Source organism: Pseudophryne corroboree, chromosome 12 (genome assembly GCF_028390025.1).
Source record: "Pseudophryne corroboree isolate aPseCor3 chromosome 12, aPseCor3.hap2, whole genome shotgun sequence".
Taxonomy (NCBI): Eukaryota; Metazoa; Chordata; class Amphibia; order Anura; family Myobatrachidae; genus Pseudophryne; species Pseudophryne corroboree.
In genome coordinates this window covers 59,875,851-59,901,262 of record NC_086455.1, presented here as the reverse complement: position 1 = coordinate 59,901,262, position 25,412 = coordinate 59,875,851, and the positions used below count along the sequence as shown (strand labels likewise).

At 46.5% G+C, this 25,412-nt stretch overlaps 1 protein-coding gene across 1 annotated transcript in view; it reads right to left on the bottom strand.

Annotated features, from left to right (window-relative positions):
* PAPOLA (poly(A) polymerase alpha) overlaps positions 1 to 25,412 on the bottom strand; it is a 146,284-nt gene that overhangs the window by 12,827 nt on the left and 108,045 nt on the right. The window contains exon 21 of the mRNA XM_063947539.1: positions 17,395 to 17,454. Within this exon, the coding sequence (XP_063803609.1) occupies positions 17,395 to 17,454 (60 nt within the window). The remainder of the gene's footprint in view (positions 1 to 17,394; positions 17,455 to 25,412) is intronic.

The following is a 25,412-nucleotide window of genomic DNA, read 5'->3' as shown; positions in this document are numbered from 1 at the left end:
CCCCAAGAACAAGCAGGAACTGAAGACATTTGCAGTAGAGGCCTGGCAGAGCATCACAAGGGATGAAACCCAGTGTCTGGTGATGTCTATGCGTTCCAGACGTCAGGCTGTAGTTGACTGCAAAGGATTTGCAACAAAGTATTAAAAAGTGAAAGTTTGATCTTGTTTGTTTCATTTCAAATCCATTGTGGTGGTGTATAGAGCCCAAAATATGAGCATTGTGTCAATGTCCCAATATTTATGGACCTGGCTGTAAATCCAGTTCAGCTAGAGTGGGCAGGAGCGAGGAGAGGGGATAAGTGAGTGCCAATAAGACAACATCGGTGTAGAGTGCCAGTTTATGATCCCTGGTACCAACATGGACCACAGATATTTCGGAATTGGCACAAAGTCTAGCGCCCATGGGCTCAATAATGAGAGCGGAAACGAGTTGAGAGAGGGGGCAACCCTGACGTGTGCCGTTAGAGATAACGAAAGGCGTAGAGGTCAGACCGTTTGCAGAGACAGTAGCTGAGGGTGAGCGGTAAAGTTCCGCTATAACCTGCAGAAATTTGCCAGAGAAGCCCATCGACCTGAGAACACCAAACATGAACGGCCAGGATATGCGGTCGAAAGCCTTTTTATCATCTAAGGACATAATCAAAGAGGAAATTTTTCCGTCATGAATGGAGTGCATCAGGTCGATGGCCCTCCTGGTGTTGTCAGGAGCTTGTCTGCCCGGGATAAACCCCACCTGATCGGGGTGTATTAAATTTGGCAGAAGGGGATTCAGTCTATTAGCTAGGATTTTAGCATATACTTTGAGATCGACGTTGAGAAGGGAAATCGGTCTATAGTTAGAACGAAGTGAATGATCCTTCCCAAGTTTCGGAATCACAGTTATGTTAGCCGTAGTCGTGGCACACTCAAAGGATGCCCCGTCCAACACTTTATTAAAAAAGTACATCAGATATGGAGCAAGGACATCAGAGTATTTTTTGTAATATTGGGTCGAGAAACCGTCCGGTCTGGGGGCAGAAGAGCTTTTAAGGGATTTAACAGCAGCCCTAACTTCGTCCTGCGAAATACTAGTGTTAAGTGAAGAGAGTTGATCTGGGGAAAGTTTAGGAAGGGTAGAATTCGCCAGATAGTAGTCCAAGCTGACAGACTGAGGGGAATGGTCGGCACAGGGGGTCGGGAGATTATACAAAGAGGAATAGAATTCTCTAAATTCATGGACAATTTTGATCTGGTCATAAATGGTAGTTAGTGAGGAGACCGAATCTTCTCAATTAAATTGAGGGAGCGTTTCTTTCTGAGCTTTTTGGCCAGCATAGAATCAGCCTTGTTGGCCTTATCATAAAAGCGCTGTTGGCGTTTTTGCAGGTTGATGGCAGCCCTTCTAGAAAGAAGGGTATTAAGTTGGCCTCTGACAGACGTAACGTAACTGTCTAAAAGGACAGCAAGCCAATGCTCTAAAGAGGTTATATTTTTCGGCAGCACATTTACGCATGACAGAAGCGGAGCTAATAAGTTGGCCGCGAACGGTGGCCTTATGGGCCTCCCAAATGACACCAGGTGATACGTCAGAGGCAGAATTCCTTAGAAAAAGGTGATTTTTGTTACTTACCGTAAAATCTCTTTCTCTGATTCCATCTGGGGGACGCTGCGCCATTACTTGTGGGTTTGAGGTGTGTGGTTGTGGAGTTTGGCACAGAACTAATAAAACCTGACTCCTCCCCCCTCTAATCTCCTTCCTGCCTAGCCAGTACCTCAGTTAACGTTTAGCCAAGCCAAAGGAGATAGATCAAAGAAAATTAACTGGTTAAACCAGACAAACATCTGGGAGGGATCGCAGCGTCCCCCAGATGGAATCAGAGAAAGAGATTTTACGGTAAGTAACAAAAATCACCTTTTCTCTTTCATCCATCTGGGGGACGCTGCGCCATTACTTGTGGGATTTCCCAAAGCAAGCTAATAAGAGGAGGGAGATGGGGACGGCATAGCCGTCTTTAATATATACGACGCCCAACAGCAGCAGTCTCCAAACCAAAAGTATGAAAACGGTGAAAGTATGTGTGAAAGTATGAACTGACGACCAGGTTGCCGCCCTGCACAGTTGCTCAACAGATGCACCACCGCGAACAGCTCCAAGAGGCTCCAACAGCTCTAGTGGAATGAGCCCTAATTGAGTCAGGAACCGAAACATTAGCAGACACGTAAGCCTGTCTTATGGCCGAAGTTATCCAATGGGCCACAGTATTTTTGGAGGCCGGCCAACCTCGTTTCGGAGCATCAATCAAAACCAGCAAGTTATCCGTACGCCGTAATGACTCGGTGCGAGACAAATAGACACGTAAAGCTCGAACCACATCCAGGAGAGCTAAATGAGAGTCCTCCCCAGGAGAAGATGTCGGAGTAAAGGCCGGAAGGACAATGTCCTGATTTAAATGGAATTTTGAAACAACCTTTGGAAGGAAAGAAGGCTTAGTCCGTAGAACCACCCGGTTCTCATGAAACACTAACAAGGGGGGTCTGCAAGAAAGAGCCGCCAACTCAGATACTCGTCTAGCTGAGGCAATAGCCAACAGAAAAAAGCAAATTATACTTACCGATAATTTCATTTCTCCGAGGTACTTCATGGCAGCCCTTACTCTTGGGATTGTATCCCATTCCTAGACTTAGACAGGGAATCCTCTCAACACTTTAGGACCACCCACCTTGGGTATATAGCCCTGCTCCTCCCCTTCCTCCATTAGTCTTTTGAGTGTCTCCTGTGACCAGACTATATTTAAACTTCACTAAGGGAGGGTATATTGTAGGCTGCCATGAAGTACCTCGGAGAAATGAAATTATCGGTAAGTATAATTTGCTTTTTTCTCCTACACTACTTCATGGCAGCCCTTACTCTTGGGATATACCAACACTCAATATAGGGAGGGCAATAAAAAATACCACAGACATCTTGTCAATGCTGAAACTATAATTTGTTTAATTCAATGCTGCATCAAAGACACGTTTCCCAAAGTGTGCCTCCATAACATCCACCGCATAATGATTGGAGAATGTATGAATAGAAGACCATGTGGCTGCTGCACATATATCCCTCGCCGAAAGCCTTGCCTTCTTAGCCCAGGAAGCTGCCATGGCCCTGGTAGAGTGTGCCTTTAGCTGCTCCGGAACCTCTTGACCATTCTGTTTGTAAATAAACGCCAGGAGTTCTGTGATCCATCTGGAGATGGTCTGTTTCGTAGGTTTCTCACCCTTCCTTGCACCTGAATATAACACAAACAGGTGTTTCATCTTACGGAACTCTTTCACTCTATTCAGATACACTGAAATTGCTCTGATTAGATCCAAACTATGCATTCTCTTTTCCTCCTCATTCTGCGGCTGTGGGTAGAATGATGGCAACACGATGTCTTGATTCAAATGGAAATCTGACACCACCTTAGGCAAAAATTCTGGATTAGTCCTTAAAACAAGTCTATCCGGAAGGAAATTAAGGTAGGGCTCCTCTGACCACAGGGCCTGTAGCTCTCCAACTCTTCTGGCTGACGTAATGGCTACCAGGAACACTACTTTCCAAGTTAGAAATTTAACTGAGACGTCCTGCAATGGCTCAAACGGAGACAACATTAATGAATTTAAAACTAAATTCAGATCCCACGGAGCGACCACCGACCTGAAGCGAGGTCTTATCCTTTTAATTGCCTGACAGAACTTCCTCACTAAGCTTTCATCAGATAATCTTCTCTCCAATAGAACACTCAGTGCTGCTATCTGGACCTTGATGGTAGATACCGCCAGCCCCTTCTCAAATCCATCAAACAAAAATTGAAGGACCTGCGATGTCTCTGCTTCCTGCGGGTTAAATCTTGAGCCCGACCAGGAAATGAAAGTTTTCCAGACTCTATAGTAGATCTTAGAGGATACCTTGTTTCTCGACTGAATCAACAAATTAACAACTTGCTCAGACAACCCTTTATCTCTCAATAATTGCCGTTCAATTTCCATGCCGTCAAATGCAGTTGTCGCAAATTCGGGTGCAGCAATGGACCCTGATGCAACAGATCCGTTATTAGCGGCAACGTCAAAGGTTCCCCTGCTGCCATCCTCAGTACTGAAGGAAACCACGCTCTCTTTGGCCAATATGGAAGAACTATTATGACCTGCGCCCTCTCTTCTCTGATCTTCCTTAGAATACGTGCAATCATTGGAAACGGAGGAAAAACATATGCTAGTCTGAACCCCCATGGGAGAGAGAAGACATCCACCCCGCTTGATCCTGGGAGATGATATCGGGAGAAGAACAGAGGAACTTTCGTATTGACGTGTGTGGCCATCAGATCCACCTGTGGCTGGCCGAACCTTTGTACAATCTGATTGAACACTGCGTCGTTCAATTCCCACTCTCCCGGTAACACCTCTTGTCTGCTGAGGAAATCTGCCACATAATTGTCTACTCCGGGAACATGTAGTGCTGATAGGGATTCTAGATGACGTTCCGCCCAATGAAGTATGTTTGACACCTCTTCCATTAATACATGACTTCTGGTGCCTCCTTGCCGATTGAGATAGGCTACCACTGCCACATTGTCTGAAAATATCCTGAGATGTTTCCCCTGTAACTGCTTCTGGAAATATTTCATCGCATTCCACACAGCTCTCATTTCCCTGTGGTTTGAGGATAATCTTCTCTCCTGGTGGTTCCACCTTCCTTGGCAGTTCTGTTGCAACAAGTGCGCCCCCCAACCGACTGCACTCGCATCTGTTGTTAGAATGAGGAAGTGACGATCCGACAGTCGTCTTCCTGTCGACCAGTTCTGTTTCCATCCACCAGTCTAGAGAACGTTTTGCCCCTTGACTTAACCCTATGCGATGATTCAGGGAATAACGTCTCCGACAATAGCCTAGTATCTCTAGCTGAAGGCCCCTCATCCGCCATCTCGCCCACGGGACCACGTCTATGGAGGAGGCCATCATACCCAAAAGACTCATCCCCTGACGCAGAGTCACACTGTTGCATTCCCTTAGTAAGGAAGCCAGACTCCGAATCTTCGAGCATCTTTCTTCTGACAGACCTATTGTATAATTGGCAGTATCCACCTGTACTCCGAGAAACTGAATTTCTTGTCTTGGTTCTAGTTGACTTTTCTTCCAATTTATTAACCAGCCATGTTCTTGTAGGATCTGCAGCGTCACTTCTAACGCCATCTTTACTTCCTGTTTTGACTCTCCGCACACTAGTAGATCGTCTAGATATGCCCAAATTGCAATTCTTTGACCTCTTATTACAGTTACCAGTGCTGACAGCACCTTGGTAAATATCCTTGGAGACGACTTCAGACCGAAAGGGAGGCATGTAAACTGAAAATGCTTGCCCATGACCGAAAACCTCAGGTATCTTCTGTGCCGTGTGTGTACCGGCACATGAAAGTAAGCATCCTCTAGGTCTATGGACGCTAGGAAATCCTCCTTCCTTACCCCTGACAGAATGGATTTCATCGTCTCCATACGAAATTTTATCGTCTTCACATAATCGTTGAGCTGTCTGAGATCTAGTATGGTTCTGAAATCTCCCGACGCCTTTCTTATCAGAAAAATTCTGGAATAAAATCCCCTCTTTCTTTCTGAAGGCGGAACAGGCTCTACCGCATTCACCTGGATCAATTTTTCCAAACTGTCTTCCAGAGCCTTTAGTTCCAGACTCGCAGCTGGGCTTCTTGAACTCACAAACTTGTCCCTCTTTGGAACTTCGGAAAACTCTATCCGGTATCCCTGAGATATCACATCCAGTACCCAAGTGTCCTGAATTGAATACTGCCAGAGACTGGCAAACTTCTGGAGCCTGGCTCCCACCGGAAAGGATACCAGAACTCCGCGACAGTCATTGTCTCCGTCCACCTCTCCTATAGGCCTGGCGAAAGGACTGCCTATTCGTCCCCGAGGAATACCTTCCCATATAAGCTCGCCCCGGCCTATAACTTCTCGCTTCCTTAAATTGTTGTTTAGAAGAAGGAAACGGAAATTTATTCCTCTTGTCCTGAGGCAGCCTCGCTGACTTACCCCCTGACATCTTTTGTATAATAGCCTCAAGCTTATTTCCAAATAATAGGGAACCCTCATACGGTAATGACACCAACCGGTTCTTGGAATGCATATCCGCCGACCATGATCTAAGCCACAAAGCTCTTCTAGCCATAACGCCTGCCGCCATGGATTTCGCTGCGAAATCTAACACATCCAAAGAAGCTTCGCACAGATACTCTATGCCCTTGAGCATAATACCCAGGCTTCTCTGCAAATATTGCCTTGAGATTTTCTCTTCAATATCTGTGGACAACACTGATCCCCAAACTCTCAAAGCTCTGGAAACAGATGCCACAGCCACACCGGACCTTAAGGATACTGCCGAGGACACATGTAATTTCTTTAGCGCACTCTCCATACGCTTATCCATGCCATCCTTAAGGACAGCTCCGTCCTCTAACAGAATCGTAGTTTTAGACACCATTTCTGCTACTGCCGCATCTATCTTAGGCACCGTGCACCAGCCCAGAAATTGCTCATCTTCTACTGGAAACATCCGATCCACTCGTTTAATACTTCCAAGTCTCTTATCTATGTTTTGCCACTCCTTAGACACTACATCCTTCAATGCTCTGTGAACCGGAAAGTATCTGCTCCTTTTGGACTTATCTCCAAACAAGACATCCTTATCTTCATCTCCTTTATCCTTTTGCCTATAGTTCATGGTCTTAAATATATTCTTTAAGAGACTGTCAACGAGATCCAAATTAAACTCTCTGACTTCCTCCTTCTCTTCTGACCCAGAACTAGAGGAAACTTGATAATCAGCATACAAAGAGGCTGACTCGTCCTGAGAGTCAATACTAGCAAGGGATCTAGACCTCTTATTTCCCTGCAAATCAGCCAGCTGTTCTCTCGTAACAAAAGACCTCTTCATCCAGTCCTTCAATTGCTGAATCTGACTGGTTTGACTGGCCTGCTGAATGTCACTCTGTATACAGTCCTCACAGAACTTCACGTTCTCAGTAGAAGAAAAGATCTTATCACATGCTGCACACTGTATATCCATATGCCTCTTCTTGCATAGCCTCTTCTTAGGAGGAGACACACTAAAAAATGAACAGCAGTAGTACTACATTAAAATCCTAACCACGCAGAAAATCAAAAAACCATATCCTCTATGAGGACTTACCTCTTCCGGGCACTCATCGGCTTATGGGGAGAAGGCTCTCTATCCATCCTGCTGGTAAGCATACACCTGCCCAGCTCATAGGAGACTCTCACTCCTAGTGTGCAGCGCCATATTTAAGCTTTAAAGGATCATAGAGAGCGGCGCTGAGCAGACCGTCCCAGCTACAGGACGGCCGCCCCAGCACTTCCGCCCGCCAACCGCCGCACGCTGTCTCTCACAGCGCTTCCGCCCGCCAGCCGCACTTCTCCTTCGCCTCGCTGCCCTTCCGGCCACCCGCACTTCCGGTCTCGCCGGAGATACAGGCGCTGCGGCTAGCGGAGCAAAGCACCCGGGGAGACGGCTTCAGACAGCGGCACTAGGGAGAGGGACCAGCAGCAAAACAGCGGGCGGACACCTTAAGCTGAACAGCGGGGACTTACAATCGCCCCAAGCACACTCTGCCTTCTCCAGGGAGCCACCCTCTTCCAGTACGGCTACACAGAGGCGTATTACTGGGAATAGAGGTAAACAGTTCTCAAAAATCAAACACATAATCCCCTGTCAAGCTAGGAGACAGGAAAAAGACTAATGGAGGAAGGGGAGGAGCAGGGCTATATACCCAAGGTGGGTGGTCCTAAAGTGTTGAGAGGATTCCCTGTCTAAGTCTAGGAATGGGATACAATCCCAAGAGTAAGGGCTGCCATGAAGTAGTGTAGGAGAAAAAACAACTTTCTGTGTCAGATAACGGAGTTCAACCGATTCTAAAGGTTCAAATGGAGAGGTCTGAAGAGTCGTAAGGACCAAGTTTAAATCCCAGGGAGGAACCGGAGGGACAAAAGGTGGTTGAATCCGAAGTACTCCCTGCAGGAATGTTTGAACCTCTGGAATATTTTCTAGTTTCTTCTGAAAAAGAACCGATAAAGCTGAAACCTGACCTTTTAGTGAAGAAAGCTTTAGGCCCTTGTCGAGATCCTCCTGAAGGAAAGAGAGTAGGCGAGGTAGCCTAAACAAATGCGGAGTTAGTCTCCGTTTTTCGCACCATGCAATGTAAATACGCCATATCCTATGGTAAATGCCAGAGGTCACCGGTTTCCTTGCTCGAATCATCATCTGAACAACCGATCGAGAAAGACCTTTTGCCTTCAAAATCTTGGATTCAAGAGCCAAGCCGTCAAAGCCATCCGATGTAAATCTGGGTGGCGACAAGGTCCTTGAATAAGAAGATCTGGTCGCAGAGGTAGGCGAAAGGAGTCTTCGACGACCATACTGCGCAGTAGAGTGTACCACTGTCGACGCGGCCAATCTGGAGCCACTAGAATCACTGCGAGACCCTCTCGCCGAATGCGTTGAAGTAGACGCGGGATCAGTGGAATTGGCGGAAACATATCCCAGTTGAAACTGCCATGGAGCAGTTAGAGCATCGATCAGGAATGCCTGTGGATCCTGAGTCCTTGCGCCGTAGTGAGGAAGTTCTGCGTTGAGGCGAGACGCCATCAGGTCTATGTCTGGCATTCCCCATCGGTCCACTAGAGAGAGGAACACCTCCTGATGAAGTTACCATTCTCCCGGATGAATCGTGTGATGACTCAAAAAGTCTGCTTCCCTCCTGGAATGTGGATCGCGGAGATCACCGGAACCCAACGTTCCGCCCACGCGAGGATCTGAGCGACTTCTCTCATTGCGGACCAGCTGCGAGTTCCTCCCTGTTTGTTGATGTAAGCCACTGCGGTGGCATTGTCGGACTGCACACGAACTGGTTGACCCTGTACCATGGTTTGAATGTGAAGGAGTGCATACCGAATCGCCCTTAGTTCCAGAATGTTGATTTGCAATTTTTAACTCCTGATTGCTCCAGCGTCCCTGGAAGTGATGAGTCTGGAACACTGCCCCCCAACCACTGAGGTTTGCATCCGTGGTGACCATCATCCAAGACCAGATCGTGAAAGGTGTACCCTTTTTCAAATTCCGACTGTGAAGCCACCATTGAAGAGACTGACGAGTCTTTACCGACAAGCGGATCAACTGTAATTCGAGACGCGGTTCCGTCCGAGTCCAACAGTTGAGAATCTGAGTCTGGAGAGGTCGGGCATGAAATCTGGCATATGGAACTGCCTCGAAAGAGGATACCATCTTGCCCAACACCTGCATACATCTGAGGACCGACACTACTGGTAAGTGTAACAGGGTTCGGATTCTGGACTGTAGTCCCTGAATCTTGTCCGCCGGAAGAAACACCTTCTGGCTGTTGGTGTCGAATAGAAGTCCTAGAAAAATCATTTTCTGAGAAGGAAGTAGAGATGACTTTGGAAAGTTGATTATCCACCCGAACGACTGTAGCGTCTCCATCGTGAGATGCAGGTTCTGAGTGAGAATCTCCGCTGATGGTGCCTTGACCAACAGGTCGTCCAAATATGGAGTGATATTGACCCCTTGACAACGGAGAACTGCGACTACATGACCTATGACCTTTGTAAAAACCCGGGGAGCCGTAGAGAGACCAAAGGGAAGAGCCTGAAACTGAAAGTGCTCCGGGCCCACTGCAAATCTCAGTAGAGATTGATGTCCTACCCAAATCGGGACATGTAAGTAAGCGTCTTTTATGTTCTTGAATTTTTGGGTTGAGGGATACGGGTTGAGAGCCTTCAGATTCAGAATGGTTTGAAACGAACCATCCGGCTTGTCTATGAGAAAAAGACCTGAGTAAAAACCCCGACCCCTCTGATGAGAGGGAACCGGAATGATTACTCCATTTTGTAAGAGGGTTGTTATTGCCTGAAGGAGAGCTTGACGTCTGGAGGGATCGTCTGGGAGAGGTGTTATAAATAGTCGGGTTGGGACTGTTTCTTCGAAATCCAACATATATCCTCTGGATATGACTCCCATTATCCACCGATCCGGTTTCGATAGGAGCCACACATCCTTGAACTGAAGTAACCGGGCCCCAACCTTCTTTGATCCCTCCAGGAGACCTGAGGCGTCATGGCTCAGGTTTGTCGGCAGGCTTACTGGCCGGCCTGCGAATAGCCTGGGATCCTCTTCCTCTGAAAGACCCCCGTCTTGGAAATCTGTAGGAAGCACGAAAGGATTGGAAACTACCTCTGCCCTGTGTACGAAAGGACCGAAACCTTGTAGGTTTTGGTTTGTGAGGTGCAGATGTAAGGAAAGGACTCTTTCCTCCAGTAGTGTCTGAAATAATCTTCTTTAACTCTGATCCAAAAAGAAACTCACCTTCAAAAGGCACTGCCGTCAAGGTTTGCTTTGAGTCAGAATCAGCATTCCAAACTCTAAGCCACAAGGAGCGTCTTGCGGATACTGTCAAGGCTGAAACCCGAGACTGTAGCGCAACCGAATCCAACCAGGCCTCACCCACATAAGTGAGGGCCTCCGAAATCTGCTCTGCTAATTGGATGGCTTCTGACGGATCGTCCGACTGCATTCCCGATACCACCTGTGCAAGCCATTCATCCACGGCCTTAAGTACCCAGGCACTCGCCAGTACTGGACGGAGGGAAACACCTGATAAAGAAAACATAGATTTTAGTAATGCTTCTATCTTCCTATCGGTAGTGTCTTTTAAGGTCACAGACTGTACCGACGGAATCACCGTAGCTTTTGCCAGATGTGAAATAGGAGCGTCTACCTTTGGGGCCGTCTCCCAAAATTTTGTATCTTCCTCCGTAAAGGGATATAGAAACTTTAACTTTTTAGGCGCCTGAAAACGAGAATCCGGCTTAAGCCAGGGTTCTTTTAAAATATCTGCAAAGTGAGAATAAGAAGGGAAGGCAGTAACCTGTCTCTTCTGTCGTTTGAAAAAAGGGGGAAGGAGTCTCCTCCACCGCCGCGTCCTGAATATTAAGAGTCTGACGAATGGCTTCTATTAGCAATCTAACTTCCCAAGCCGAAACCTCATCCCATTCAGGATCTACCTCCCCCTCCTCCAAAGGAGATGACAGAGTGTCCGCCTCCTTACCTGGAAACGCTATAGCTGGTAACGGCTGCGATCGCTTAGTAGCAGTCGAACTGCTGGCCGCATTTACAAACTTATTTAAGGACTGAGTTAAATCAGTGATACTCCTGCCCATATTCTGGGCCCACAAGGGCTCCACCTGAGTCCGAGCAGATTCAGTCTCTCTAGACTGACGCAAATCTGAAATTGCACCAGAACATGCTGTACATAGGGTACCCGCGTCAGTACTACCTTTTTCTAGCTTTGAGCCACACAGAGCAGGAAATTTTAAACCACTGAGGCCGTTTTTCCCTTTGAAGGTTTGTCCGGTTTACTAGTCATTTTCTCTATTCTGAATGTACTAAAGAAAGTAGCATACAATTGTGACTAGTGACCTTTCAATAGGAAATTTATAGCTTGAAGAGATCTCTGGGACTGTAACCCAGTATGCTGGCTCTCTTTGCTAAGTAATAAACAGCCTTAGCCCATTAGCTTGATTGTAATCTCCCCCTATGAATAGCCCCTCTATACTTGCGGTTTTGTAAATAAAGTCTCCCCCTGAGAGGCTCTCCTGTATGCACAGCGTCCCCCTCGGAAGATGGCGTCAGGCAAAGTGACGCGCGCGCGGGCAGAGCAGGGCGGGAAGCCGTCCCTGCACTCCTGTTACTACGCGATCAACCGGAAGTTCGGGCTGCCGCGCGTTGCTAAGTATAGCGACTTACGCGGCGGCTTCTCCGGGATCCCCGTCCGTCCCCACAGCCCCTCAGACACTACTGCTGGTGTAGGGATACAGGTCTCCGGCATAGCTCCCGCTAGTGGGCTTGCGCCGGGGGAGAGGGGGTCAGGGGGGGGGGGGGGGGGGGGGGGGAGGGTGTGAAATATTAATAATCAATAAAATAAATCAAATAAAAAAAATATTAAATAAAATAATAATAATAATAATAATAAAATAATAATAAAAGCAGTTAGGGACAGCCCAATACTGTCAGTGACAGATTGTGGCTGTCCAGTACCTTTTTGATCTGTCGCTTTAGTGAATAAAAAAGGCCCCAGTGACCAAGGTATGGTGGCCCTTTCTGACAGCATCCTTGTTCCATTTATACCTGTCACCTGTAGACAGGGACTAGGTATAGAAAAATAAGAAAGGAAAAAAAAAAAAAAAAAAAATCTAAGGAGAAAGAAAAACTGTGTCTGTACTCCACAGGCACAATACTAAAACTGAGGTACTGGCTAGGCAGGAAGGAGATGGGAGGGGTTAGAGGGGGGAGGAGTCAGGTTTTATTAGTTCTGTGCCAAACTCCACAACCACACACCTCAAACCCACAAGTAATGGCGCAGCGTCCCCCAGATGGATGAAAGAGAAATAATCAGAGATAGCCTGCTTGATTGTAGAGAAGGTAGTTGGATGTAACAAAAGTGAGTTGTCGAGACGCCACCTACAAGGGCGGGGATACTGTCTGAGGAGGTCGAGGAGGATAAAGACTCCTGCATGATCTGTCCAGGAAAAGGGGGTAATTCCGGCCTGGGTAGTCAGGGAGGTTAGTGAGTATGAGACAACGATCATGTCAATGTGTGAATACATATTGTGCAGTGGGGAGAAATGGGTATAGTCATGAGCAGTAGAGTTTTTAAGATGCCAGGAGTCAAAGATTATATTGTTTAAGCAAGGAAGATAAAGTCATCGCGTCTTTTGAGAGAGGAGCCAACGATTTAAGTGAGGAGTGTGAGGACCTATCAATGCTCGGATAACATTAAAGTCTCGAAGTCTGGTTTGGTGCACATACTGAAACAAGAGTAACATTTGTGAGCAAAGCGAGACAGACACAATAAGAGAATGACCCTCCGGGTCAGAATAGATAGAGTGCAAGAAAGGAGTCCTGAATAAGTATTGCAACACCTCGTTTCTTGCAGTCCTCAGAAGCAAAAAAAAAAAAAGTTTGAGAGAACTGCTTCCCCTGTACTAGCGAGTGGGTTTCCGTGAGGGGAGTCTCCTGCAAAAACACTATCAGCTTTTTCCCTCCGACCGGCCTACAGGGTAATAATGTGCTTGTGTGGGGAGTTAAGACCATTTACATTAATGGACAGTCGTTTAAGGGCCATGGAGTCAAGGGAATAGTCGCTACACAAGAAAAAGTAGTTGAGAAAGTGATAGGGCTAAAACACTGAGCACATCCACCAGACGAGAAGAGATTAAAAAAAAAAAAAAAAAAGGAGAGTAGCCACAAAAAAAGTAAAAAACAGAGGAAAGGGGGAAGAAGCCCCTTAAACCTAGGAACCTGCAAAGGGTTCAGAGTGATGAAAAGAATATAGAAAATAATGTACAATAAGTACAGGGTGCATGGGGGGGGAGGGGGCAGGTCTTAGAAAAGTGGGGGATGAGACGCCCCACATGGGGACCTGGGGTCCCATGTAGAACAGCAGCAAAAGGAAAACAGAAAATATATAACTACGAAAAGCAAAAGCAGTTGAAACATTGAAAAAAGGATATATTATTATATTTTACACTAACTGTACATCTTTATTATGTAATGTGATACTAGTGATGTCTCAATAAAAAGTTTATTGAAAAAAAAGAAAACAGGATATAAAAGGTCCAGGAAGACCTAAACGTGACTAGGAGAAACCTATGAAAACAGTAAAAAAATAAAAATAAAAAACTGACCACCATCCCAGTCATAGGCCGGTAACCACCTAGGACATTGTCCAAGGGGAGTGTGTGGGTGGAAGCATCCAGCAAGTAGAGAAGGCAAGATAAAGTGGAACCAACTGTCTCATGGAGGGGCAGCATCCCGCTCACATCTCGTAACAGTTGACTGTTCCGGAGCAAGGGGGCGTGATCGTTGGGGTTTGGGTGAAGCAGGGGGCAGAGACGAAGATTCAGTTAAAAAATCCAATTGCGCCAGGAGATCCTGGCCTTGATCGATGGATTTCACAGGTTATGAGGAATTGGCAGTGAAAACTTGAAGTTGGAAAGGAAAACCCCAACAGTATCTGACATTGTGTTGACGTAAAAGGAGAGTTATAGCTTGGAGATCTCTACGTTTCTGGATTGTGGAGGAGGGCCAGGTCCTGAAATAGCTGGATATCCATAGCTTGATAAGTAATGACCTGGGTATCTCTGGTGGCTTGGAGTAACCGTTCCTTAGTACGGTAATAATGCAGCTGGACAATGATGTCACGGGGAGGCTGAGCAGATGAAGGTTTCACTCAGTGGGCTCTATCCATCAAATAGTCGGTTGTGGACAGGGAGGATGTGCCGGAAGAGGCCACCAAGAAAAGACTGAAGTTCAGAGGTAGAAATGTTTTCGGCCACATTGCGTATCTTCAGATTATTCTGTCGAGAACGATTCTCTGCATCCTCTTGTTTTTCCTTAAGAGATTCAACCTTATTGTGTAACTGCAAAAGTTATTTGTCAAGGGTAATCTAAGAACGGCAGAGACTGTCAGTCTTGGATTCCAGGGAGTCCCGTCCTGGCGCCAAGGGAAGATAGTTCCGATTTAAAGTCATTGACAGCCTTGGAAAGTTCCAGAGTAAAGGCTGTTTTGACTCCCTCCAGAAGATAACATAACCGCTTGTATTTGCAGGTCAATTTCAACGTTCGTAGGCGGTGGAGAACTAGATGAGGAGTGAGGGTCAGGCGACGGTGGAGTCGGCTTGTTTTTAGGGCCAAATAAGGAAGCCGATGGGGCTTGGGATGCCCTCTTGATTTTAGACATAATGAGTATAAGGAGAAATAAAGATAGCAGGCCTACAACTCTTGAAGGGGTCTCGTTTCCCAGGGTAGAGCAGCAGAGAATGCGAGTTGCAGGGAGAGAACACAAATGAACCATGTCACTGCAGTTCAGATTGATTGAAGAGAAAACATATGAGGGATCTCCAGGTGTCATGAAGGCATTCACATTCTTCATTTCGGGATGATGCCACCAACGTCTTCACATGGGGAGACGATCAGGGGAGAGAAATCACGGTCCCGGCTTGGCATGGAGACAACAACCTGCAAGAGCAGGTAAACCCACTCCCCGGCTCCGTGATACTGAATCACCAGTGCTAGAAAGGGGCAGGAGTCAGGGGAGAGCCAGAAGGGAGCAGAGAAGAGTCAGGGACAGGGTAAAAGGCTCACTTTAGGAGAGCAACAGCAGGAGCTCTCCAAATACACGTCTGCACGGCTTGCCTGTTAAGCCACAGCGGCCATATGAATATTTGATAAAGGGCATGGACTTCTAATATCCATGATTTACAGTTAGAGATGCATTTATTCCTTATAATACACAGGTTTCCTAATAAGCACTGAAGTGATTAACTCAAGGTCTATATGGATTTTTAAAGGTGTTGGTAAATATTAGCAATAAGTGTGCCTGGCTCTCTATGGAATCTCTGTGTGCGCCTGGCTCTCTATGGAATCTCTGTGTGCGCCTGGCTCTCTATGGAATCTCTGTGTGCGCCTGGCTCTCTATGGAATCTCTGTGTGCGCCTGGCTCTCTATGGAATCTGTGTGTGTGCCTGGCTCTATATGGAATCTCTGTGTGCGCCTGGCTCTCTATGGAAAGTTCAGTCTAAGATAATGGGGTAAATGTATGAAGCAGTGAAAAGGGTGGAGAAGTTGCTCATGGCAACCAATCAGCATTGAAGTAACATTTATAATTTGCATACTATAAAATTATACAGAGCAGCTGATTGGTTGCCATGGGCGACTTCTCCACGCTTATCACTGCTTCATACACTTACCCCAATAAGCCCTAGAAAGGAGAATATAGTGTGTTTCCTCATGCCAGTGATGGCAAAAGTAACCATGATTACTGCCATATGAACCAAACCGTGGCGCTAAGTGGCAGCACCCAACCAGTTTAGTACCAGGGTTCAGAAGCGAATGATCAGAACTATTTCCTCTAGATCTCACCAGGCAGACGTTTTATTTGAAGTCTTTCAATATAAGGATTTACAGAGGACAGCAAATGTGGCACTGACAACAAAACACATTGTTATAAATCTTAAAAATTGTGTAAACTAATTCACTAATCTTATGCTAGGCAATGAAAATAATGAAATAAAAATGCGGGTATAGCAGACGTTGCAGAATTCCACTTACCCCTAACTTGGCTCATGGCACAAGCAAGATTTCAGGGGATCTGCCAGCCTTGTGAACTCCAGACACCAGGGGGGGGGGGGGGGGGGGAGAAGAGTTATTTATCAAATTTCGGAAAGAGATAAAATTGTGAGATAAAGTACTAGCCAATCAGCTTCTGCATTACATTTTACAGGCTGTGTCTGAAAGATGACAGTTAGGAGCTGACTAGTTGATACTTTTCTCACAATTCTATCTCTCCAAGCGTTGATAAATACCTCCCAAATATGTAAACGTAGGATGAAGTTTGTTACATCACCTGAAACTTCATTTTCAGTTTTGAGTGGAACAATCCTATAACCACATCTTTGCATGGACTGCTATATCCAGAGAGTGGCGACTCAACTTCCACAATGCCACATTCAGAGTCAGCAGAGTGGATGTCACAGACTTCCTGTGTAAAACACTGAATGACTGCCATTTTGTTGTGCAACATGAGATAATGATATTACACAGCTGTGTTTAAACTGTATGTGAATGAATTGTAATCTGCATTTTCAGTTTGGCTGAAATTGTTCTTTACCTTTGTTCTCTAATGCCACCTAAAGAAGTTAGGTTTTGGTTGCGGGGAGGGGGTGTTAGGGTTAGGCACCACCAGGGAGGGTTAGGGTTAAGCTGTAGTAGGGGAAGAAAGGGGTAGCTTGCTTCCTGACCCCTGTCGGGATTCTAAACAGCAGGGTTGCCGCGGTCGGTATTCTGACCATCGGCATATCAGCCCTAACCCGTTCATACTTCCCATTTATACAGTGTTATAACGCTGACATAACACAGTGGTCCAGTGCTGCATTTCTCTCTCCTACTAGGACAGTCCATGATCAAATAGGGTAGGCAATATGTGCATAGCTCACTACTGTGGACCTGCCATTCAAGTGAATGAAAAATACACAGAAAAAGGACAGGTCATTCTGCTGCATACTATATGAGGGGGTACAACAGCCCTGGACCACTGGAAACTTTATGGGACATGTGTAGGCTACTCCAGAGACAAATAGCTTTGTATGCCATCTAATCTGAATGGACCTTTGTCAAAATCGTATTTCATTTTGGATGAAAGGTTGTAAAATGTATGCTTGATGAAAAAGCTCTTCCCTAGTGTTTAAATGTTAGATTAGAAGACGCAGAAATCCAAGTCCGAAAAATACCTGAGAAGATGGCAGTGATCCAGGTACAGGAGATGAAGATTTTACGTCACCATCTTGATCCTACAATTGAGAAAGTAAGAGTTCAGATAAATATAAAATTTCTCTTTCATCCACTTGGGGACCCTGGAACTCTTCACACAGCTGGGATGTGAAGTATGCAGACTGGAGGTGGCACAATCTAAAAAAACACAACATCTATGCACAGCTGGCTCCTCCCCCTTCAAGCCCCATAAGCCCTCAGTTTGAAAAATTGTGCTGAGGTGCAGCACAGAACAAGGAGCTTCTGCTCCACTAAAGAATTAATTTTTTAAAATAATTATCTGAAGCCAAGCCAACCTATCTGAAAGGGGGGCAAAGGCAGTAGAGGCGATGCATTTTGTAGGGGAGACATTTATTCGGTCCGGAATTAGACAAGTGTATTTGACAGGCAACAGCGGGGAAATCCACTTTTCTGCCTACCACATATCCTAGAACCATACCACCGGTCAGAAGAAATTATTCTGGTCCGGTGTTCAATTAGTTTCAGTCTCAATCCTTCCGAGCTACAGGAAGAGGTTTTGGCGGTCAAGCTCGTGGAAGCAGAGGTAGAGGCCATTTCCAGAACACAACCAGAAAGCAGGATCCTAAACCTGCTGACAAGATCGTGGCATGACAGTCTCCCAGCTCACCTTGGGACTCCTATGGTGGGCGCACGGTTGGAAAGGTTTCGGGACACCTGGGCCGAAACCTCACCAGAGTTCTGGGTCAACAATATTATCTCCCAGGGATACCAAATAGAGTTTCTACAATGCCATTACAGTCAAGTTCTTTACAACAGGCCTTCCCCGATGTCCTCAGAAAGCGAGAGCATTAGATGCGGCGATTCAAAAGTTACTTCAAACGGAAGTAATTATGCCTGTCCCGACTTCTCAAAGAGGAACAGGATTTTATTCAAATATTTTTGTAGTGCCAAAACCGGATGAGTCTGTCAGACCAATGCTCAATTTAAAAGTTCTGAATCAGTTCCTGAAAGTTTACAGGTTCAAGATGGAGTCAATACAGTCGGTTACTGCAGGACTGAAACAGGAAGAGTTCATGGTGTCCATGGACATAAAGGATGCATACCTTCATGTCCCAATTTGAACCCCACCTCAAGCCCATTTACAGTTTTGCAGTGGGCAAGAATCACTACCAGTTCAGAGCCCTACCTTTCGGCCTATAATCACCTCCGAGAATCTTCATGAAGATCATGGCAGTCATGGTCGCGAAGTTGAGATCGTTAGGGGTAACTATAATCCCATATCTGGACGACCTTCCGATCAAGGCTCACTCTCAGGACCAGTTGATCCAGGATACTCTAACCACTCATCAGTTTCTGATTTGACACGGATGGATAATAAATTTAAAAAAAACCAACACAGAGGATTCAATTCCAGGGTCTCATTTTGGATTTGATACATCTGAAAGTGTTTCTCCCAGGAGACAAGATTCTAGATATCAAGGAAATGGTACATCAGGTTCTGCAGAACCAGATGGTCTCTCTGCATCTTTGTGTAAAACCTCTTGGAAAGATGGTAGCATCCTTCGAAGTGATCCAATATAGTAGGCGTCATTCCAGACCTTTTCAGCTGAATCTGATTGCTCAGGGGGCAGGCAAGCATTGGCTTCTCCACAGAAGGATTTGCTTGTCGCCCCAGGCCAGGACCTCATTGATTTGGTGATCGGTCCACAAGAATCTAGTGGCAGGAAAGAGGTTTGGCATTAGCAGAAGAGTAAGTAATCAGGCTGATTCAGATGCCAGTCTCAGAGAATGGGGAGCTGTGCTGGAAAACCATCAGTTTCAGGGAAGATGGTCACTGCAGGAGAGCAGACTTCCAATAAACATTTTGGAACTAAGAGCCATTTACAATGCATCACTTCTGCCAGAGGACCTTGTGAGGGCTCAACACGCGAGAGTACAGTCGGACAATGTGACGGCAATGGCTTACATAAACCGTCAGGGAGGAACAAAAAGCCGCATGGCTTTAAAGGAGGCCACAAGGATCCAGTCTTGGACAGAAAAGCGCAACATAATCCTGTCAGTGGTCTTCATTCCAGGAGTGGAAAATAGGGATTTTTGTTTACTCACCGTAAAATCTCTTTCTCTGATTCCATCTGGGGGACGCTGCGCCGTTACTTGTGGGTTAGAGGTGTGTGGTTGTGGAGTTTGGCACAGAACTATTAAGAACTGACCCCTCCCCCCTCTAACCCCTCCCATCTCCTTCCTGCCCAGCCAGCACCTCAGTTAACGTTTAGCCAAGCCAAAGGAGATAGACCGAAAAAATTTACTGGTTAAACCAGACAACCATATGGGAGGGATCGCAGCGTCCCCCAGATGGAATCAGAGAAAGAGATTTTACGGTGAGTAAACAAAAATCCCTATTTCTCTTTCATCCATCTGGGGGACGCTGCGCCGTTACTTGTGGGATTTCCCAAAGCAAGCTAATGAGAGGAGGGAGAAGTAGATGGCATAGCCGTCCGTAAAATTTGACGCCCAACAGAGGCAGTCTCCAAATTGAAAATATGAAAAACGGTAAACCCGTTTTGAAACGTATGCACAGGCGACCAAGTCGCCGCCCTTCATAGCTGCTCAATAGATACACTCCCGCGAGCAGCCCAAGAAGCTCCAACACGAATGAGCTGGAATCGATTCAGAAACTGAAATATCAGAAAACTGTTTTTATGGCGAAATCACCCAACGAGCCACTGTGTTGTTGGAAGCCGGCCAATCTCGTTTGGGCGCATCAATTAAAAACTAACAATGCAGCCGTACGACAGACGGGATCCGGACAAGATAAATAAATCCGTAAGGCCCTAAGCATATCTAAGAGAGCCAAATGGGAATCCTCCCTGGAAGGAGAAGGAGTAAACGCTGGAAGGACAATGTCCTAATTTAGATGAAACGCTGACACAACTTTCGTAAGGAAGGAAGGTTTTTGTTCGCAGAACCACCCGGCTATCATGAAACCTCAACAAGGGTGGTCTGCAAGAAAGAGCTGTCCATGCAGATACTCATCCTGCGGAGGCAATTGTCAATAGGAAGACAACTTTTGAACGTTAGATACCGCAATTTTACAGATTCCAAAGGTTCAAATGGAGAATACTGAAGAGCCGTAAAGACTAAGTTACAGTCCCAGGGAGGAACAAAAGGTGGCTGAATCCGAAGAACTCCCTGAAGGAACGTCTGAACTTCTGGAAAGATAGCCAGTCTCTTTTGAAAGAAAGAACCGATAAGTCAGAAACTTGACCCTTCAGTGAAGAAGTCTCAGACCCTTATTGAGACCCTCCTGAAGGAAGCATAACCGACGAGGAATACGAAACAAATCCGGTGTTAAACCACGCTTTTCACACCAATCAATGTAAATACGCCACACTCTGTGGTAACTCTAGAAGTCACCGGTTTTCTAGCCTGAATCATCGTTTACACAACAAGACGAGAAAAAAACCCTTTCCCCTTAAAATGTTGGGTTCAAGAACCAAACCGTCAAAGCCAGCCGACCCAACCTGGGTGGTGACCTGGTCCTTGAATCAGAAGATCCGGACACAGAGGGAGTCGGAATGGTTCCTCGACGATCATATTGTGACGAAGAATGTACCACTGTCAGCGTGGCCAAGCTGAGGCTACCCAAATGATTGGGATACCTTCTTTCTGAATGCGTTTAAGCAGATGTGGAATCAGTGGAAATGGTGGAAACACATATCCCAGTTGAAAGTGCCACGGTGCTGTCAGTGCATCGATTAGAATTGCTTGAGGGTCCTGAGTACGCGACCCGTAGAGAGGAAGATTATTATTGAGGCGAGACGCCATCAGATCTACATCGGGCAACCCCCACCGGGCTACTAGAGTCAGAAACACCTCCTTGTGAAACTCCCCCTCTCCCGGATGCATCGTGTGACGACTTAAGAAATCCGCTTCCCAGTTCTCGATTCCTGGAATATGAATCGCGAATATGGCCAGGAACCAATGTTTCGCCCATGTGAGAGTCTGAGCGACTTCTTTCATTGCGGATCAGCTTCGAGTACCTCCTTCCTTGTTTATGTAAGAAACTGCCGAGGCGCTGTCGGACTGAATCCGCACTGGATGACCCTGAACCATGGTTTGAATCCGAAGTAGTGCATACCGGATTGTCCTTAACTCCAAGATGCTGATCTGCAACTTTAACTCTTGACTGGTCCAGAGTCCCTGAAAGTGATGAGTCTGAAACACCGCCCGCCAACCTCTGAGGCCGGTGTTTGTGGTGACCATCACCCAAGACCAAATTGTGAACGGAACTACTTTGGTCAAATTGGATCTGTGAAACCCCCAGCGAAGCGACTGACGAGTCTGTAGAGACACGCGGACCAACAGTAATTCGAGATGTGGCCCTGTCCGAGTCCAACAGTTGAGAATCTGAGCCTGAAAAGGGTCGAGTATGAAACGTGGCATATGGAACTGCCTTGAAGGTTGCCACCATCTTGTCTCACTTGCATGCATCGGAGAACCGAAACCACCGGTAAATGTAGCCGTGTTCGAATTCTGCACTGTATGTCCTGAATCTTGTCCTGAGGAAGAACCACTTTTCTGGTTGTTGGTGTCGAATAAAAGTCCCAGAAACATCATCTTCCGTGAAGGAAGCAAAGACGACTTCAGACAATATATTATTCATCCGAATGACCGCAGAGACTCCATAGTGAGACGCAAGTTCTGATGAAGAATCAACCCTGCCTTGATCAACAGATTACCCAAATACAGAATAATGTTGATTCCCTGCCTGAAACTGAAAATGTCAAGGCCGACAGCGAATCTCAGAAGAAATTGATGACCCGTCCAAATAGAAACAAGCAGATAGGCGTCTTATGTCCAATTAGGCCAAATATCCCCCTGTTTCCTTGGCGACAATAACCGAGAGGATGGATTCCATTTTGAACTTTTTGGTTGAAATGAACCGTCCAGTTTGTCCACGAGTAAAATCCCCGACCTCTCTGCCGAGCGGGACCTAGAAGAATTACTTCATTTCGTAAGAAAAATGGCTGTTGCATGATGAAGAGCTCGACGTCTGAAGGGACCATTTGAAAGAGGAGTGATGAACACCCGATATGGGACTGGTTCCTCGTGATCTAACAAATATTCTCTGGATATGACCTCCGTCACCCACCGATCTGGTCTCGACAGGAACCACCCTTCTTTGAACTGTAGTAACCGAGTCTCAACTGTCACTGACCCCTCCGGGGATCGTGAACCGTCATGCAGTAGGTTTGTTGGCAGGTTTACGTCTACCTCTGAATGCCTCCCTTCGTGGGTATCCCTTGTATATGAAAGTACCGAAACCTTGTAGAATTCGGTTTCGGAGGAGCAACTGGAAGAAAGGGGTTCCTTCTGTAGAATGTGAGATAATATTCTTTGATTCCGACCTAAAGAGAACTCACCTTCAAAGGGTACCGCCGGCAAGGTCTGTTTGGAGTCAAAATCGGCATTCCAAACCCGAGACCAAAGAGACCGTCTTGTTGTCACGGTCAAGGCAGAAATACGGGATTGTAGCGCAGCAGGATCAACCAAGGCCTTACCCACATAAGTAAGAGCCTTCTGAAATCTGTTCTGCTAATTGAATGGCTTCCGATGGATCGTCAGACTGCCTTCCAGAGATGACCTGTGCTAGTCAGTCATCCGCGGCCTTGAGGACCCAAGCGCCAGCTAAAAGTGGGTGAAGAGAAACACCTGATAAAGAAAACAGATTTAGGCATTGCTTCAATCTTCCTATCTGTAGGATCTTTCAACGTCACAGACTGTACAGTAGGAATAACCGTAGTTCCTGCTAAATTTGAAATGGGAACGTCTACCTTTTGGCCCGTTTCCCAAAATCTCATATCCTCCCTCTGTAAAAGGATATAGAAATTTTTATGTCCTAGGGGCTTGGAAACGAGAATCCGGCTTAAGTCAGGCTCCTTTAAAATATCCCTGTTATTAAGATGACGGATGGAGTCTATCAGCAATCTAACAGCTGAGCTAGTAGAAAAGTCATCTTCCCAGACCGAAATCTCGCCCCACTCTGGGTCTACTTCCCCATTTTATAAAAACTACACCTGAACATTGTTCTAGGTGCATGCAGACAGCACATGTGCTGTGTCAATCAGAACCTCCAATGGGAATTACTCCAACTCCTCCCCCAGAAAGTTATAGCGGGCAACGGCTATGGCTGTTTTGTAGCAGAAGAACTGCCGGCAGAGTTTACAAACTTGTTTTGGGATTGAATTCAATCAGCCAGACATCTGCCCATATTTTGAGCCCACACCAGATGTGTCTGGCCCAAGCAGAAATAGACTGATCCGCAGAACCTCCCTGTTGGATCACCACAGATGCACCAGAGCATGAAGCACAGAGGGTATCAGCATCCGCTTTACCCTTAGCTAGCCTTGACCCACATAGTAAGCAGGAAAATAACCACCGAGGATGTCTTTCCTCTTTGTAGATCCGTCTGACGTATTGACATAATTAAACTTTATTTTTATTTTATTTATTTATTTTTATTATTATTTTTATTTACATTTTTATTTTTATTTATTTTTAAGCAAATGCACTACAAATGAACTATAAGCTCAGTAGAGTAATTTGTGCAAAAATTAAATCTGTTAACTCTCATTACAAGTGTAGAATAACACTATGCCCCCAAAGTATACTTGCTGTTAGGTGACCTTCAATCTGTGTGTGCTGCACAGCGCCCCTCGTACTGTCTCCGTAGAAGATGGCGCCCGGTGCTTTGCAGACGCTGGCCGGGAGGGCGCGCGAGGCAGTGCAGGGCAGGAATCCGTCCTTTTGAAGTAAGTGCCGCGTCCCCCTGCTATCGTCTCCTGCTCACTGCTACATCCAGCGGCTCCCCAGCGGCTCTGATCGGGCAGTGGCTCCCGCACACCGCTATATACAGCGGCTGTGTTCGGGTAGCGGCTCCCGCGCACCGCTACATACAGCGGCTCTGTGCGGGCAGCCTCTAGCGATCCCCCGGAGAGTGACTCACCACTCTCTTCCCCTTTCTCTCTTCAGTCAAAACACAGTGGAATATGTTACTGCGCTCCACCACTCACCTCCGGAGAGAGAGCGGAGGGGGAGGAAGGGGGGGGGGGGGGGGGGAAGGGAGGCACACAAGTCTGAATATAAATATGAAAGACATAGTAATAAATATATATATATATATATATATTATATTATATGATATAGGAAGGATAGACCAATACTGTCAGAGACAGATTGTGTCTATCCTGTACCTCCTCACTGCCGACTTCTTAGGAACAGGAATCCAGCCCCAGTGACCGAAGTGTGGTGGCCTTCAGCGGCAGAATAGAGTGGGAATCTCTAGCTAACCCCACTCTAGTAGCACCTGTCACCTGTATACAGGGACTAGGCACTCCAACAATAAAATACCTAACTAAAATCTTCAGAGAGAAAAATCTGTGTCTGTACTCCACAGACACAAAACTAAAACTGAGGTGCTGGCTGGGCAGGAAGGAGATGGGAGGGGTTAGAGGGGGGAGGGGTCAGTTCTTAATAGTTCTGTGCCAAACTCCACAACCACACACCTCTAACCCACAAGTAACAGCGCAGCGTCCCCCAGATGGATGAAAGAGAAATTGGGAAGCAGACTATCTCAGTTGCCAGGATATGCATCCAGGAAAGTGGTGTCTACACCCACAGGTTTTCGAGGCAGTAGCACGCCGGTGGGGACTACCACAAATAGACCTAACGGCCTCCCGAGACAACCATCAGTTACCGAGGTATGTAGCCAGGATGCAGAATCCAGCAGCAGAAGCGGTGGACGCGCTGGCGATTCCCTGGTCTACGACCTGGGGTACATCTTTTCCACTGTTTCCCCTTTTACAGAGAGTATTAAAGAAGGTGAAAAAGGAAAGAGCGTGGGTGATTTTAACAGCACCAGACTGGCCTCGCAGGAGTTGGTACTCGGACCTGAGGGGACTCCTGGCGGAAGATCCTTGGAGCCTCCCTCAGAAGGAGGACCTCGTCGCAATTCCTT